The sequence below is a fragment of the Labrus bergylta genome, chromosome 20 (assembly GCF_963930695.1).
Source record: "Labrus bergylta chromosome 20, fLabBer1.1, whole genome shotgun sequence".
Lineage (NCBI taxonomy): Eukaryota > Metazoa > Chordata > Actinopteri > Labriformes > Labridae > Labrus > Labrus bergylta.
The window spans coordinates 13,490,766-13,509,427 of NC_089214.1; the positions used below are offsets into that span (position 1 = coordinate 13,490,766).

Genomic DNA, 18,662 nt, shown 5'->3' on the forward strand with positions numbered 1-18,662 from the left:
AGCTGATAAAGAGTGGGAGAGCAGATAAAATGCTCATATTGAACATCCCTTTGTGCTGCTCCCATGATGATGGAGAGGGGAGTCAAATGGAAACTTCCATCTGTAAAGTCTTGTTCCCACTTGTGCCTTTTGTCTCATTTTTATCTCTTTACATTCTGTCCCTCTGTAATGCAGGGCTTCTGTTGACGAGTGCCAGCAAGACGGCGTCAGCCTCTTCCTCCTCAGACTTCTTAAGTTTCTCAGATCCATCCTTGCGTCCAGGGGGCGGGACAACCTTTTCCTCCCCGCCGTCTTTCAGCAGCTGCCTTGTTAAGCCAAGCTCAGAGGGCGGAACGTCAGAGGGAACCACAACACTTTTTGGTTCTCTTATGTCCGCCACTACAGCATCTGCAGGTACCAGATGATAATGGTCACTTCTAGCCTCATTTAAACATTTTTTTGTCTTTCAGTCAAGTCTGAGACTACAATTTACAGGGGAATAACCCGCCTTTTTAAGGAACAGAGGTATATAATAACAGTTAAAATCATGTTCTAATGACGTTTTTAGCATTATTATAGAGCAGGGTTTATTGTTAAAGAGGTTCTCCATGAATTTAGCAATTAAAATATATGAATTCTCTTCTTAAGGTCCTATCACATACCACTTGTTAAACCTTGGAATAAGTATGGACAGTTTAACTAGGGACACTAGACATGCTATATTCTAGGGAGTGTCGGATCCAGTATTTTTTTTTAGCTTGTCCCATTTTTAGATCATAAAATTTGGATATCTCGACCTCTGCTGTGCCAGTTTTTCCAGATCCTGCAACTTAATCGCTCGAGATCTGTCTGCCATTCATTTCACAAAATGACGAATGAATGTCTACAAATGAAGAGTACAAAATCCTGGCAATGTGAATATTTTCTTGCTTTCTTATGGGGAAAAAAGACTTCAATGATAGTAAACAGCACGTCACTGGACTGCTCTTCAGACGGAACAGAACATAATTAGAGTTACGTTTAGTTTGAATCCTTATTTATAAAAGAACTAATCAAACAGAATGTGCTTTCCTCCTAAAGTAGATCCTTTGATGGATTTGAGGCCAACCAACAAAAACAAAACACCTAGAGACTGCAGGCTCTACACTTAAATATTCCGTTCTGCTTTCTTATCATTTCAGTGGGCGGGAAGCTGTATGAGAATTCCCACAGTCACACAACGAGCGAGACGACAAGCCTCAGTGGGTCCACTGGCTACAAACGGCCCCCGCCCTCCAGCTCTGGGCCGGGGATCGGAGGAGCCGCCGCCGGAGGAGGGGAGGACGGGGTGAAAAAGAAAAAGAAGGGCAACTGGCGAAACAGATTTGGACCTTGCTTTGCCACTGATGTGAAGCCTTTGGAACCGGCTCCCTCCCTGACTCTCGCCGCCTCCTCCACTGCCAACACCTCCTCCTCCACTGCCTCCCCTGCCACCTCTACATCCTCAACGCTCTCAGGCCGGCCAGGCTTGGTTTCCAGCAGTGGATTAGGGCTGGGGGTGGTGGGAGGAGGAGTAGAGAGGGGGCTGGGGGTCATGGGGGTCAGCGGTGGGATTCAGAAGTCCCCATCACTCCTCAGGAATGGGAGTCTACAAAACTGCGGCTCCACAACCACTGGTCCAGGTGAGGAGGACACAGCACGTTAACACACAAAACACAACAATGTCCTCACAGATCTCAACGTGAGAATTACTCTCTCAGACCCCCCGTTTAGAAATGTATCCTTATAATTTTGTTCTGATGAGCAAATTACCATAAATGTAGTTGGCAGCTTAAATGAGGAAACAGGCTGGTTTTATTTAAGACTTAGTTAGTCAAACAGGTGTGTCCCTTTGTGCTCACCGTAGTGATGAAAAAGAATAAAAGGGGAGTGGATTGTGTGTGGCTTTGTTGCAGCAGTTGTTTTGTTCCTCATGTTGAGCTCCTGACTTGTGGAGCTGCCCAGCCTTCACCACATGTTTGAGGATCGCCTCTGTGCAGCAAAGTATTTACATTACCAATCGCAAATGGCAAGGATTTGACACACCTTTGTAATTGGCTCCCTGTGTGCTTGCATGTGTGTACCTGTGTATGTGTGTCAGAGTGCGGGGTCCATGTGTTATTTGCTCACACGTGGAAGCGGCCTGTATGTTTTTTTTTTTTCTCCATCGTGTTCAGTTGCTTGGCAACTGTCTTTATGCTTTGGAGTTCCCCTCTGCTGATGGAAATGGCTCAGTACAGCCCCTACAGAGCCCACATCTCCCCTTTCTCGCAGAATTACCACCCTTTTGTTTCTCTTTCCTGCCGCTCAGCTGCTCTCTCTTACCTGCAGTCTGTTGCTTCCTCGTCTCACCTGTTGATGTTTTATGAAGCTGCGTGTGCATGTATGTTTGCACTGTTCCAATTCCTGAAGAAAATTAAGAAGTTCATTTTTCTAATTAAACCAATATCCATACTAATCATTAGGATCAGCAGATCTGATTCTGATTTGTTCCTGTTTCAATAGTTTTCGCGACGTTTCTTGAATTAGAGACCTCATGTCTCTTTGTATTTTACTGGGCCTTTCGTATTTGTGACTCTTTTTGAATTCTAAAATAAGACTGCACAATTCAAACTTCTCTTTTAATAATTATTTATAACATCTGTAAAATGTCTTTTTTGTGAAATCTTCAAATCAGTGATTGTTAAAATATGACATATTAACATTGAAACCATCAGAGCATCTATTAAATACATTATAGTTGACTGTAGTGTTGTTTATAAAGTATGAGGTTATTGTGGTTGATGAGTGAGTGTGTAACAACAGACTAATTCAAATCTAATATTAAATGCCTGCTATGGTTTTACTGACTTACTTAAGCTTCATTTAAAAACTATTGTATAGGTATAAACTTAAATCACTTGAAACAATAGAAGACTGATGTTGTTTTTGTGTGCTTGCATTTGCCTTCAGGTGCATAGATAAAGTTATTTCATGGCAATGTGGCTTCAACCCAGATTTAGTTTTTGAAATATTACCCTGTATTTAAAGGCTGAAGTGTGAATTTACAACAATTCATTATAGACCCAAATATTGTCTTACCATAGATACATATGATGCTCTTCATGCTTTCAAACCTTCTCAAAGTCTTTATTGGATATTTTATAGTTTTACAGCTTTAAGCATTAGACAATAATTCAGACCTGAGGTCTGGTGTTGTAAACGCTCTGAATATAATTTTTTGCAGCCGTGGTGGTTGAGTATAATTTTGTTTGTGATTCCACGTCCATCTCAGTTTTTTGGTGCTTTTCCCTGCAGCAGTGGCGGCATTTCTGACCGCAGCTGGTGAAAGCAGATAGGGAAAACAAAACAGTGGTGGTTATGAATGGCTGTGTGTTAAATGTATGTGTCTGTCTGGTGAGCGTGTGTTCTCCTTACTACTGTAAATATTTAGCCAAGGGTTAATGCAGGGCAGTAATGGGGAGGATCTTGACGTTTACCCCCCCTCCCTCCATCCTGTCTGCTGACTCCACTGCGCTGATAGATAGATAGTTAGCCTGATAGATATGTGTGTGAGGTTGGGGAGATGGAGGCAGGGGGTTAGATTTTGGTTAGGTTAATGTTTGACGGCAGGGGGGTCACTGATGGGACGGACAAGCTGGTAGAGTGCAGTGCTTTTCATGTGTGGGGGAGGAAAGATGCCTGGTGGTCGTGAATGTATTCAGTTCAGTCAGTGTGTGTGTGTGTGTGTGTGTAAAAACAAAAAGAAGCCCATTAGATGCTTATTTGTGCTTATTCCTGCTTTCATTGCCAATATTTTATTTATATTTGTAATACCCTGGGCTGAGACTTTTTCCTTTTTAAAGTTAAATCATAATTATCAGCCTCTTGCACTCACTGCAAAAATAAAATGTGATGTGAAGTTGTGAAAACCAGAGAGATATTCAGTGAAATGCATTTCATTTGAATTTAAATTAAGCTACTCGGTTAGTCATCAAATATATCTGATATATCATATATATAATTCATCCTTACTGTATTAGAAGTTATTAGGTGGAAACACATATTTTCATCTGTCCAGAATAAAACATTTCCTGCATTTAAAAAGGTTAATTGGAGATTTATTGATACTTAAAAAAAAATGCTTTGTTCACAATCTCACTTTTGTTTTCTATTTTAAATTTAGCTTTACATTTTTTGTGTTCCGCAATTTAGTTTGAATCACTATATTTACAAAAAGTGTTAACAATGGAACACAAATAGACAGATTATTAAACACTTGTAGCTAAAGAGAAAAACAACACACGTGCATATCCACACACACACTCTCACAGGCACGCACAGGCACGCACACACACGCACACACACACATTCAGAAGAAAACCTCAAAACAAAAAAAAATCTGAATTGGTCGCAAACAATTTCATATTGACAGCTCTTTCATGTACAAAAGAAAATAAGTGTGTGTTCTTTAGCATCACACCGTGCCAAAGAAATGCTTCAGGAAAGTGAATATTTGGAGTCTGACTAACACGACGCTGGTCACTGCTGAGTTTGTAGCCTGAATCTAGTTTATTTTTTTTTAAACCCTCTAACGACTCAGAATAACAGAGACGCTTGAATTTGTTTGTCTTTTCAAATTGGTAGTGATGTTGCTTTATCAGCCTGTAAAAATCTTACATAGAGTTTGGGAGAAATGCATGCACACACACACACACACACACACACACACACACACACACACACACACACACACACACACACACACACACACACACACACACACACACACACACACATGGACAAGCTCAGCCACATACAATCATTTACATTGACTGTCTCCTAATGTGGTTTTCTCCCTCTACACATATTTTTTTTGTTTGAATACATTTCTGTTTGTGTTTGATGGTAGAACGATAGATGTCTTTTGTTTGCTGCGATGGTATGCACTGTTTGTCTCCATCTTCTGTTTTAAAAACATGATTAAACCGTCTGCAGCAGGAAAAAAGAAAACAAGCAGAGGGCTCCAGCATTCGGCTTCTTAGATAGCTTTGAGTCAAAACTCTGATTAACTAGGTAATAATGGTCATGTATGATGTCATCCACTTTGTTTTCACATTGTTTTAACCCTCTCTAAATAGACACCGTGGATTTCCTATGGAGATAATTCCAGCTTGAACTAATCAAGGTGGATATTTTTGAGGCTTACTGAGCAGACGTTCTGGGCAGGAAGGGAAAAGGAGCAGGAAGGTCGAGCAGTGGAGGCAGTTGTGCTTCAGGGGCTTAAAGTTATTGATCACATGGACAGGGTAGAAGTTTTGTGTGTGTGTGTGTGTGTGTGTGTGTGTGTGTGTGTGTGTGTGTGTGTGTGTGTGTGTGTGTGTGTGTGTGTGTGTGTGTGTGTGTGTGTGTGTGTGTGTGTGTGTGTGTGTGTGTGTGTGTGTGTGTGTGTGTGTGTGTGTGTGTGTGTGTGTGTGTGTGTGTGTGTGTGTGTGTGTGTGTGTGTGTGTGTGTGTGTGTGTGTGTGTGTGTGTGTGTGTGTGTGTGTGTGTGTGTGTGTGTGTGTGTGTGTGTGTGTGTGTGTGTGTGTGTGTGTGTGTGAGAGTGATTGCATTGCTCTGTCTCTTCTCTTTCTATCCAGACACAATTTAAAAAAAAATTTAAAGGATGGTTTCTATTAGTTTGAATCTATTCTTTGTAATATTTTTCCCACCTGAATTAGAAAGATTGTTTGTATGCCGACATCTGTTCGTCAAGTTTTTGAATTTCTTTGAAGAATAGCAGATTCTTTTGTTGAGCATGTCAGCCAATTTTCAGCACAAACCTGAAAATAACTATACTTGGAGAAAGAAAGATTTCAACTATAAATGACAATATTTATTTTTAAAAAGTCAGAAGACAGAAAAAAAACCCCACATTTATGAAATACAACTTAAAAATGAAACTGTTTATGAAAAGCGTTCACATTTTAACTCCCTCTTATATTTCCTGCATGCTTAAAAAATATCTGCAGGGCAAAATCAAATTCTGGAAACTCGATGGGAATTGATTCATTAATTTTTTAAATTAATAAAAAACAAAATTGTATTTATTTTTATTTTTTTTCAAGCCATGCATTGCTCTTGATCTATTTAAATAATCTCTCCGTTCATATATAACAAATGAAACCTTTCATAAAATGAAGCTCATTGTTGTATCTGCTGTTACTGGTACTGTTTCTGCACCATCCCTTTGTGTGCGACTCGTTTCCAGCTAAACTCTGATAAACTGTTGGTTTGGCCTCTAATCCAGCTGCTAAAAATCTCGCAGCAGCTTGTGCCCCCTGAGTCACTGCAGCCCTGCTTTGGGTATCAATTTTTCTGGTGCATATTACAAAGCGTTATAAATAGTATGTAGGGCCATGTAGTGTTCCTATGTCTCTCTCTCGTGCTCTCCCTCGCTCTCCCTCCACCCCTCCCCTCCTTTCACAAAGATCTCTTGTTCCCCTTGTGAATGTGTTGCTGCCCTGAGCCATTCAGGCTTTTGTGGGGCTGAGGGGCCCTCCACCCCTCCTCCTCCTCTGCTGGGGTCAAAGGGGGGCAGGGGCAGGGCTTATCCGTGGTTAGTGGGCGAGCACAGGGGTGAGGGAAGGGAGGGAGAGAGAGAGCTAAGAGATAAGTGAATGGAGCATGCGTGTGGGTGTGTGAAAACGGAGCAATATATTTAAGTGGGTTAGTTACAACCAATGTATTTTTCGCTATAAAATAACGTGTTTTATCTAAATGATAAGATATCATTATCTATAATCATCACTATAATGTGAATGATTAGACTTCTACACTTAGTGTCAGCTTTTCAGTGCGTACACACGTCACAAGTTTATATCAACTTTTTAACTCATGTGAAATGAATGAACGACTTGATGACATACTCAGGCACTTCTATGATCTTAATAATGTATTACAGTTGTTGTCTAATTAATAATAATTCACTCAGTGTATTAAGCCAAAAATGTTGCAACTTTTGTTCATGTTCCCTGTTAATGATCCAACAATGGCATTTTGTCTGCATGGACTTCTGTTTTTTAGAATTATATATTATATTACTTTCATCTAAGACACAAAAGACACAAGGAAAATGGTAAATACGGCTGCAGGTGAAATGTGTTTAATTGAAAAGTCGTCATTGGTCGTTTTAAATGGATGAGTTCAACTTGTACAGGAAGTGACGGGGATATTACGTGAAGGAACATCCACAGCTTTTTCAGTATTACAAAATGCATTTAGTGAACAATAAGGTTTATAAAGGTATGTTTTGCAGCAACCAGTGTTTCACAGATGCTACTTTAACATGAATTCTTAATTATTAGTGTTGTATGACGCTGTAACAGTGAACCTTCTTTGCACAATACCAGGACCCTGAAACAGCTACATCAACCGTCATTCACTTTTTTAATTTACTCCTTTAATTTTCCTCCGTTATAATCATGTGTCTTTGATATCAACTGTCAGAAACTGTTCATTCAAGGTATTTTTAAAAATGACAATGAAATATTTACTGTTCCCTCTGATTTTTCCACAGGTGGTGTTTTCTCTTGTGCGGCGGATGCGTCGTCGTCAGGGACGGGAGCTGTCGCTGTGGGTGGAGCCACTTCTGAGTTGTCACAGCAACAGCAACCCACACCTTCGCTGGCCCCTCCCTCTCCGTTCACTGCCACCGCGCCGCTAACCAGCACAGCCTCCCCACATGTGAGACTAAACACACGCGCACACACACACACACACACACACACACACACACACACACAAACACTTCATCTGTCAATTCACACACATCTCTGGCGTCTTTGAGCTTAAGTGCAGATAACCTGTGGGAACACAAATAAACCAAAGCACATTAATTAGGCGTCTTCCGCACCAAATCTCTCAGCACTATTATTAATCCACTGCATGTTAATTATGTGTGAAATGTGTGTGTCATGACCTTGTGTTGATTCTGTTTTCTCAGCAAGTTACTCAAGGGCTGTGTTCACACTGCGAGCCTTAACGCTCAATTCAGATCTTTCGCTCGGATCAGATTTTTTTTTTGTTTTGGCTGTTCACATTGCTTTTAAAACGTGGCCTGCATCCAACTCCTGGGGGAATCCATGTATTAAAAAGTGTCTCAGATCTGATTTGAAAAAATCCGATTCCATGAGACTTGTGCTGTTCCCATGGTTATAAAAAAAAATCTGAGTCGCGCAGGAGCAAAAGAACATCTGATTCAGGTGACTTCCTGCTGCAGTGTGAGCGCTGCTTAAGGTTCACCTGTGGAGGGCTTTCATGCTTTACTAGGAACAAATATTACTATCATGATAGTTTAATTTATATTGTTTTTCTAATTAAACAAGAGATGGTAACACCTGTGATTCTCATGCCAAATTGATTTGCCCTTAGTTATTATGGTCTGTATTTGTGTCTGATTTAAAGTTAGTGCATCTCTATAACGGTAAATGTTCAGAAATGTGCTGCATTTCCATCAGGAGAATAACACACAGGGAAAAATGGAAACCCATCATTTAAATTAAAGTAGGAAAATGTAGTGTCCAGTATAATTATTTTCTAAAATAAAACCCACAATGCAACATTTGATGGTAATACACACTCAGTCTGATTACAAAAAAGACTTCTGGACATCGTGGGGAAACACTCTTTCTCTCTTCATTAAGTTCATGACTGTAACCTTGGTGTCTGTATTAGAGAAACCTCTCCTTTTGATGGATTCATTTGAAATGTTTGGGGTATTTTTTTTACGGACAATTAGTTTATTTTAACTTTGTTTGGTTTTGTGTCTAATACTATTTAATAATCAGATGTTAAAGCAGCAGTTCAGCTAGTTAATCCAGACCAATGATGGGGGTTAGTAATAGTATTACATTATTTTATGTTTTTCTTCAGAGTTACAGTTTTTGGTGAATCCTGTTGGCTTACATTCACTGATATTCAAAAGTGAAGACATTGACTCTATTTCGGTCAGTCCAACTCGTCCACTGATCACTGCGCCTCATTTCACAAAAAGAAGAAGGAAAAAAAAACTCATCTTCAATCACTGACCCCAGTGTCCATTCTTTTAAACCCCCTCTAAAGACCACGCTCTGTCTCTGTCCACCCAGCTCCATTTTTTGTCCTCCTGTGTCCACTTACCACCTCTCTCTCTCTCTTTTTCTCACACACACTTTCTCTCACCCTCGACCTTCCTCCTCTCTGTCCCCATCCATTTCTCTTTTTCTCCCTCCGTTGTCCTGTGATGTAATGACATCTGACAAGCACCACAGTAGGGATGGAGGGATAGAAGAAGGGGGGGGGGGGGGGATCAGGCCAATGTGTGTGTGTGTGTGTGTGTGATGTGTCGATGTGTGTATGGAGGGGGTGAATTTGCTGGCCTGGCCTTCATCTTGCCCGCTCTTCTCTGTTTGGCACATATTATAGAAGAAGGGAGGCCCAGGGAAGCATGGGATATCACGCCTGTTTGCGGCATGTATAGATGAGTTTAAGCTGTAGCTGTGTGTGTACGTGTTTGTGTGTGTGAGGAGGAGAAAGGGACAGAAAGAGGGCAGCAGAAAGTCAGCGTGAGGAAGACTTTAATAGAGAAGGAAGGTTTGGTTTTTTGTTTTATTTCCTGCCGCTCCAGATTGTTAAAACCATGTGTGTTGGTTTGTAAAGTGTGAATCAGGGCTTTGGGCATCTTAAATACACACACACACACACACACACACACACACACACACACACACACACACACACACACACACACACACACACACACACACACACAGAATCAAGGAAACACACTCAGTCAGAATCGAGCCTGCAGAAATTATGCAACTCAAGAAAGGACGCCAACAACAGGCATCCCTCAGTGTGTGTGTGTGTGTGTGTGTGTGTGTGTGTGTGTGACAGAGACCATTTACTACTTTGAATCCGCTAAGAGACTCTCGGCCTACTGTTATTGGCTATCAGCCCGGGATAGAGAAAAGGGAGCACGAGAGAGACTTTGAATGAAAAATGAATGAAAATGAAAAATGAATGTTGATGGGAAAAGGGGGCCGGATTATGGCACTGAGGGGAGAACGAGGAGGAGGAAGAAAGAGGGGGTGGTCTAGAAAGAGATCTGAAGTCGTTTAAGTAAGAGAGAGAGAGTGCAGACAGATGGTACACAAACGTAACATTAAACAGGGGTGAGAATTTCCAAGATGTTTACTAGATTTAATTATTTTACTAAACCTCTCGAGTTTATTTTCTAGTTTTATTTCCAACACTAAATGTTACGAATTTGATAAGGATGACTTCACAAGGCTGCAACTTTTCAACATTTTTGGTGTTCTTGATTTTTATTTTTCAGAACTATTTTTCAGCTTTTGCCCATTTACTTAGGTGCTTCTCATAATTGATCTTTTCAGTTCTAAAGTTAAAAAAATTATTTTTCAAGCGAAGTAAAATTTATTTAAAATGTATATCTGGATTTAAACCTTCACCAGAAAAGACAACGCTCCTGAAACTTCTGCTCTTACTACACATTTGGAGCAGAGCTGCTTCCTGTGACTTGAATACGTTGTGTGGATGTCACATGCTTTCCTCGTGTCTTTAAAAAAAAAAAAAAAAAAAAAAAAACTTTTTAGCTACCTAAACAGTCAGCCATTTTGTTCTTTGCGATAGACCTGATCTGAGGCTCCACCCTCGCTCTCCTCCCTCTAACCCCACCCTCCACTCCGTGGTCCTTATTTGGGAAATGTTGTAATTGGATTAAACTCTTTGCATCAGAAACACTTTGTCAGCATGTCAGCGTACTGTCGGGCGTCGAGGCAGTTTGAGCCCCTTGTGTACGCCTGAGGATCCAAAATAAATCCTCGTTTTTGGGGATGTAAAATCACAGTGTTGTTTAGTCCATATTCGTACATGTTTTTCCCTCTACACTGACAAGAAATATATGAAAAAGCAGAGACCTGATTATTTAGAGTTTCATATCTGATTGATTCTCTTCCTTTAAAATGATTACATGTGTAATAAGATGCCAGTCTGACTTCCGTAAAAGTGTAAAAAAATACTAAAGAGAGATTGTGATTTTCAAACAAGTTCTGACTTAAACAAAGTTCTGCTCAAAATCACTTTGTGTGTTTATCTGATATGAACAGAGCATGCGAATCAACGCAGCTACAAAAATAAAAGATATAAAAAGACAGTCCCTCCTTTTTTTAAATAAATATCTGTCTTGACTTTGTTTTTAGCATCATAAATTCAGAAAATGTGTTTTGTAATGTTGGTTTGGAAAGTTGGCATTTCAGTTTTTCACAATGATTTTGTCGACTGATTATTTTTCGATAAATTAAGAAACAAATTGAATTTACAATCTAAAATGTGGATAAATTGTTGAAATAATTCTTGTAACTAATTAAAATATCGCTCTAAAAATGTTCATATCAATTTGATTTGTCATTATTATTTTCGTTTGCTCTGGTACATGCACAGGTAAAAATCATGTTATTGTTCTGTCATTTGATGTTTTCTAAACTGTTGTTGGAGTGTCGTACTGCCTTTCTCCAAACAAGCTGCTTTCCTGTTTCTAGAATACTTGTGAACCAATTAAGGCAAAAAAAAAAAAAAAAAATCCCAACAAAAGTATCAATCTCTGATTTACTAATCTATGAAGTGAATTTGACACTAAAACTCTTCTTCTCTTCAGGTGAGCGGTCTGCCGGGCTCAGTCTTCAACCTTGCCCCCTCCCACATGTTTGGAAACCGGCTCAACCCAAACTCTGCCATGGCAGCTCTCATCGCCCAGTCCGAGGCCTCGCCAGCAGGTACGACAACATACCCAATGTTGAGACGTGAGTGTGTTAGACAAAAGTATGGCCGCGTGTGTGAGTTTGTTAGAGAAAGAGAGAAGGAGATAATGGACAGCTCACGCCCCCTTGGTCCCACAGAGAGGTCAAGGGTCAGCATTTGTGATATTGTCAAGCCCCTCCCACTCAGCTCCAGTTACAAGCCGCTATCATCGCCCCACAGAAACACACACACGCACAAAACACAGCACATTAAGAAATCGCATAATGAACATGTTAAACATAGAAGTGGCCGGTGTAAGAGGGAGTGGAGCCTTTTTTTTTTTTTTTTTTTTTTTTAAAGAGTGACAGAGAACAGGAAAAGGCTTTGAGCTGCGTTCAAGACCTCCTACAGCATGTGCATTGCAGAAGAGCTGATGAAGGAGTAAGACATGTCTTTAGTAATCAGAGTAGCCGCTTCCTGATACAAGACATCTGGTCGAACAGAGAAGAAGGGAGAGCAGTTTGCAGTGAGGAGGAGGAAGGTGGGTTCTTCCTGCTGCCGGTCAGCAGTCATCAGAGCCAGATCCACCCTGACCCGCAGGTCAACTCACTAATCAGGCTGAATGACGGGAGGCCACAGGGCCGTGTGTGTGTGTGTGTGTGTGTGTGTGTGTGTGTGTGTGTGTGTGTGTGTGTGTGTGTGTGTGTGTGTGTGTGTGTGTGTGTGTGTGTGTGTGTGTGTGTGTGTGTGTGTGTGTGTGTGTGTGTGTGTGTGTGTGTGTGTGTGTGTGTGTGTGTGTGTGTGTGTGTGTGTGTGTGTGTGTGTGTGTGTGTGTGTGTGTGTGTGTGTGTGTGTGTGTGTGTGTGTGTGACAAAATTTGCTTGTTGGAATTGAAAACGTGTTTTTACACCGTATCAGCAGCTTCTTTCACTCTCACAGAATTATTCTTTTCATACAAATATTTTGATAAATTCATTTAGTTGATTTAAGATTTAGTAGGTGTGATAAATACAAATGAAAGAGTGCATATGAGGTTTAACTCACAGTTTGATATTTAATTCTTACATTGATAGTACCTGAGAGGAGGACTGTTGGCTCTTTATGTTGGGAGCCTGCTCTACAAACCGAGCTAAAGCAGGGCCCCTCTATCTGCTCTTCTGCATTTTTGACACCTCACCTGTGTTTATCACATGTTTCTTCTAAATGCAAAATTATTCCAAATTTTTTTTTTTAATGAATTGGCACCAGTTAACCTTGGGGTATCTGATGGCTATCTTAAGCTTCATCTGATTGAATCAAACTGGTGTGAGAGTTTGGCCAATATGCCCAGGCCTCCATCAGAAGGTAAAACGGGTTCATGCGGAGTGAGAGAGCATTACATGTTTGCATCAAGTCATTTCTCTTATTTATCGTATTAGGGTAACGAGGACTTTTTAATTCATTATGTGGTGGTAAAATACTTTGAAGCTGTTTTTCTCTTTAAGCAAAAATATCCCAGATTTGTATCTTCCAGTGATGAGATGTGTGGATTTATTTTTTTCTGTTTCATGTCATTATTTTATATTTATTTCTTGAATACAGTCAGCATCCACCTCATCATCATAGTCCACTGAACGTCTTGTAAAAAGATGTAAAATAAATAGTGAAATGTAATAATTATTTTCAGATGTTGGACAAAAACTACAAAAAGTGAGCGATACAGTTTCAAAGCAACAAACCATCGTGTTCAAGAGATAGTGTGAGATTATTTGTTTAAAATATTTTTTTATAAAAATAGTTGCTATTTATTTTCGTTCTATTGATTAATGCTAACTTGATAGTATTTCCCTGCTTCAACATTTCTCTGTAATATTTCCTGCACACAGTCGTGTCCAGCGTGTGTGTGTGTGTGTGTGTGTGTGTGTGCTGCTGAACAGGCATGACGTTGTATTTGTCAACTAGTAAGGGTCATGTGAGCACAAATGTGCAAGGTGTGCGCGTGTTTGTATGCATGTAGCCTGTTTACTTTGGCAGCAGTTTGTCTTTGCTTTGGAGGGTCTGGAGGGAGGTGCCAGGAGGGAAAGGGTTACGAGAGAAAAAGGAGGCGAGCGACGGGCTGGAGTGGTGACCCGGCGGGGGTAAAAGCTGGGATTGACTGTCTTAAGTAGAGGGGAGTTTGTGAGAGTGTGTAAATGCTAAAGTGTGCGTTTGCATGTGTGATTCATTACTCTTACTGAGGAAAATGAAAAGAAGCGTCTGGCCAGGGGCCCAGAAGGGAGGACGTAGAGACTCACAGAAAGTAGAGAGAGAGAGAGAGAGAGAGAGTGACGGACAGACAGATGCCGATTGAATGAAGGCTCGTGGATGAGAGAGATACAGACAAAGTTTGGTAGTTTGCAAATCTAAGGTATAAAATAAATCCATGCTATGAAGGTGTAATCCAAAATGACACCTTTTCTTTTATTCTATTACATCAAGAGTGAAACTTATGTGGCTTGAAGGTTAACACATCAAGTGTTTTATAACCCTGACTTTACACTCAGTGTTTTAATCATTTTAGGAATTAAAGATATATTTATTTTGTTGTAAAAAAAATAATCACAGACACTATTAAAAACATCATTTCTCACTCCCTCTCAGACTGCTTTTGAACAGTGTTATTTAACTACATTGAGTACATACAAGTTCTCAATAAAAGTCATGAAGCTTATCAAATGTTTTCAAGCACAATAATGAGCTGACATTATCTCACTTTGATTGTTGCTTAAGATCCTATCTGTGCTTAAATGTCAGTGCAGCCGATCAGTACAAAGCTGTTGTCTCTCAGTGAAAACATTCATATGCACACATTTTTTTACAGGACACCGTAGATGTGTAATCAATAATATTTAGTATGTCTATTACAGTGAGCAGAATACATACAATTATCAATCCTGCTAGATTCTGAAAGGTCAAATAGAAAGCTTAAAATATCACTTTTTTTTTAAAGTCAAACTCATAATCCTTACTACCTCAAAGTTTTTGTTTATTTGGTTAGTGATTTTTCTGAAAATGCGAGTGTGAATGCTCAGGGTATTCAAGTTTAAAGTGTTTTGGACTGAAGTTGGGTCGTTGCAGGGTTAGCCTTGAGATTTACAATTAATTTTTCTGTGTGTGTGTTTGTGTGTGCAGATCAGGAGGTGGGTGACGGCAGCAGCGGCGTCGGAGCTCAAGGCTTCTCCATAAGAGCTTCTCCAAAGACCACCCCGCGGTGAGTACACACACACACACATACACACATGCCCCCTCCTCACCAATCCCTTCCCATTTACATTCCTCACCCCCCTCCCTCCTTCATCCACCCCCCTTGCTTTTCCCTCCGCTGGCCCCTCGTCTCCTCTCTCTTCCTCTCACTCCTCACACACACACACTTTCGCTCTCACCCCTACAGGCAATTCTCGCTCTCTCAGCCAACGATAACTTGTGTTTTTGAAGGTGGTAACCATCCTTCAACTCCAGTTAGATTTTTTTTTTCCTCTCGGTTAAATCACACATGGAAGGACCGTCTGATTCCCTGCATCTTTATCATTTGGGAATATTTTCATTGATCTGTCCGGATGGGAACATTGGGAATACAAACCCATGTTTTTCTTTAATTCTATTTCTTGGTGGGATGGATAACTTCACTTGAGGAGGTTTGTTGAAGTTTGAATTATTTTTTTGTTATTCCACCGTTACACTGGTTATGTATTATTTCATGCGTTGCTTTAAGGGGACATCATTTGTGTGGGAAAGGGCAGCATTTGATTTCAAATTATTGTGACAGACCAGAGAGACTTTCACTGTCTTCTTTGTAACCTGCTTCTTGTTTTATTGGATATCTGTGTGTAAATATAGTTAGTTGCTCTTTCGCGTGATGTTTGCAGTGGGATTATAGAGCAGGAATGTCTTGCTTTTATTCTCCGTATTTCAGTTTCCCCCCCCCCACATTACGCACCTCTCTTTCTGTCCTTTCTACCCCTCCTGCTGTCCCTTATTTCCCCTCTTTCACACTCAACAGATTGTCTCTACTCACACACACATCAAGATTTATCGCATCAAGACAGTCCACTTCCCTCTTTCTGTCTCTCTCTATTGCATGTCCTCTCTCTCCCTCTCTGCCTCCTTCTCGCTCACTCTCTCTCACACACACCAAAAGCCTGGCCCCTTTTCATTAGAGGCCACTGTAACAACAAATTGATGTAGTTTTATAGCCAGCAGTGTCTATGTTTGTCTGACGTTTATGTTGGGTCGTTAATCTCCCCCATTGACCTCTCTATCTCTCCCTTTCTATCCACGCTCTCTCTTTCGCTCTCCCGTCATTCAGCTCTCCCATTGGTGGCCTGCAGATCCGCTATGACTCCTCGGGGTCGTTGCCGGGGCCAGGGTTGCTAGGGGCGGGGGGAGGCGGAGGAGAGGCGCTGCCCCCGGTGGCCACCAGCATAGAGCAGCTCCTGGAGAGGCAGTGGAACGAAGGGCAGAACTTCCTGCTGCAGCAGGGAGCGCAAGGAGACGGTGAGAGGACACAAACACACACACAAACACACACACACACACACACACACACACAAATACCTTAAGATGCATGACAATGCACACATACACAAATACAGATGTTGTTTGAGATTCTTTTATTTCCTGGTGTCAACAACACAATACCTGACTTTACATTTTATGTTTAATGCATATATTTTTTTCAAAATGAAAGCTGTCTTGCATTATTGTTACCTAAAAATTAAGTCAGAAATTACAGAAAGTTTTTTTTTTTTTTTTTTTTTTTTTAAAGAATCAGAACAATTATATTACATAATAAGATGACATTTTAATAAATCTATCAGGACTGTACATTTAGTGCCAGTTTTCAGTGCTTGGACACCTTCGTGTCAGATTTAAGATTATCCAGCCATATGTGCTCTACACCTCATCATTACTTTACAGCCTTTACCTGTTTTGCACATTCTTTCCCAACACCCTCCCACTCACTTCTTCAGTCACTTTCTCACTTTATCTGGCATTGTAACATCTGTTGATCTCTGCTGGTTACCTGCCTATCTGACGACACCTTCTGAGATCTGTAAAGTAAAAATGATAAAGGAGAAGGCGTCCCAGTTGTTAGAAAGATCATTCTTCATTCAGGATGAGTAAGGATTACGTTTTTGTGTCAACAAATCATCCTCCACTTCCTTTCTGAGATGTCCTTGAGCTCTACGCTGAGTCTGCACAGACCTCAGGGTCACTGTTCTGTAGCTGATCTTGACCTCTAACCTCCCTGTGCTGTATATCTGTCTGATCAGTCAGTGAACGTCATGGCTCTGCCTGAAGGAAGAAGTGGCCTTTGTTAAAAGTCAGAGCATCAGTGTTCTCTGTAGTGAAAAGACGACTCTGTTACAACAGCAGGCTGATTCTTTTACATTTTTATCTCACTCAAAATGTGTAGTATAAAGTACATTTAAAACTTTTTTATTCATGGAGCTGTAAATGATGCCACCTTACTTCATTTAAAAGTAGTGATCAGTTTTTTTTATTTATTTATTTTTTTAAATGAATTCATTTTCTTCCTCTTGGTGTCTTTCAGTGGTGGGTATGTTGAAGTCGCTCCACCAGCTGCAGGAGGAGAACAGGAGGCTGGAGGAGCAGATCAAAACTCTGACCATGAAGAAAGAGAGACTGCAGCTCCTCAGCGCTCAGCTTTCAGTGCCTTTCACCCCATCCACAGGCTCCTCAGGTACACACAACACACGACACACAAACACACTCTGTGAAATAAATGTGTACAGTTAATAAAGTAAATTCAAAATTAATTGAATTAGATATTGTTTCTTGTTTTGATTGCACATAGGTAGCAGATGTAAGATGTGCTAAAAGAAAGCAGGGTGTTAATGAAGACAAATGTTTACTCAATGTCCAGTTTACTACACATGGATATTCACTATTTATAAGAGCCCAGTAATTAGAGATAGAAGAGCTTGAGTCCAATAATCAAATCAGTCAATCGCAAAGATACAATTCAGTTCATTGAGTCTAACAGTTTAGAAAACTGCTTATCTAGAACCCTTCTGGTTCCAGCTGCTCGAATATGAAGACTTGTTGCCTTTTAACGATTGAATTCAACCCTTACATACCAAAATAATATTCTGACCTGAACTTGTAATTACAAATATCGTTTCTGTTTTTTTTTCATTTTCAACATGAAAGAACTTGTTTGTATGAGAAAATAATCATCAGACAAATAAGATAAGTGAATCAGTAAACACAATAACACAGAAAAACTGGATGTGATTATTCTGTGTTGCAGATGTGAAAGGAGCCACTGACTCATCTTTACCTGCTGCAGCTCAGGTGAGAACCAACCTGAACCCTGTATCACCTCATGCACAGCACTTAGAAGACTTTGCAGTACCGTCATTTTTAAGTAATATCTAAATTTTATATTCTTTCCAACTTTTGTTGGTGTTGAAATGTTATTATCCAAATGAGCTCAAAAATATGGAACATCAGGAAGAGCTGCCATTAATGGAGTTACCGGTACTCTCTCTTTAACAGGACAGCACATCATGCGGCGGCCACAGCAGCAGCGGCTCCACCTCCTCTCTCTCCACCCCTCCCTCCGTCTCGCAGAGCCCGCCCCAGCCTCAGCTGAACGGCGTCCCTGCTATGGGAACGACCCCGGCTGGCCTTGGTGGGGTTGCAGGGCTGATGGGTGCTCTGGGTGCAGGAAGTACGCTGGGTATGGGAATGGTCGGGGCGTTGAACGGGGTGATCCAGGCGCCAGGGGGCACAGCCAGCCCTCATACACACACTACAGCAACAGGTGTCACAATACCTGTTAGTAACAGGTATGTCAGACAGCTGCTTTTATCATAACAAGTAAACAAAAAAAGCATTTTCAGCTTATTCAACCAACCTACA

The 18,662-nt window shown here is 40.7% G+C and overlaps 1 protein-coding gene across 5 annotated transcripts in view; it reads left to right on the forward strand.

Moving 5' to 3' along the window:
• Positions 1-18,662, forward strand: part of mllt10 (MLLT10 histone lysine methyltransferase DOT1L cofactor) — a 47,347-nt gene that overhangs the window by 24,316 nt on the left and 4,369 nt on the right. For all 5 annotated transcript variants that reach the window (XM_065949192.1, XM_020654139.3, XM_065949193.1 and 2 more), the window contains 9 exons: positions 175-393; positions 1,161-1,640; positions 7,537-7,703; positions 11,674-11,791; positions 14,907-14,985; positions 16,081-16,268; positions 17,329-17,478; positions 18,049-18,092; positions 18,297-18,589. In XM_065949192.1, coding sequence (XP_065805264.1) covers positions 175-393; positions 1,161-1,640; positions 7,537-7,703; positions 11,674-11,791; positions 14,907-14,985; positions 16,081-16,268; positions 17,329-17,478; positions 18,049-18,092; positions 18,297-18,589 — 1,738 coding nt within the window. The remainder of the gene's footprint in view (positions 1-174; positions 394-1,160; positions 1,641-7,536; positions 7,704-11,673; positions 11,792-14,906; positions 14,986-16,080; positions 16,269-17,328; positions 17,479-18,048; positions 18,093-18,296; positions 18,590-18,662) is intronic.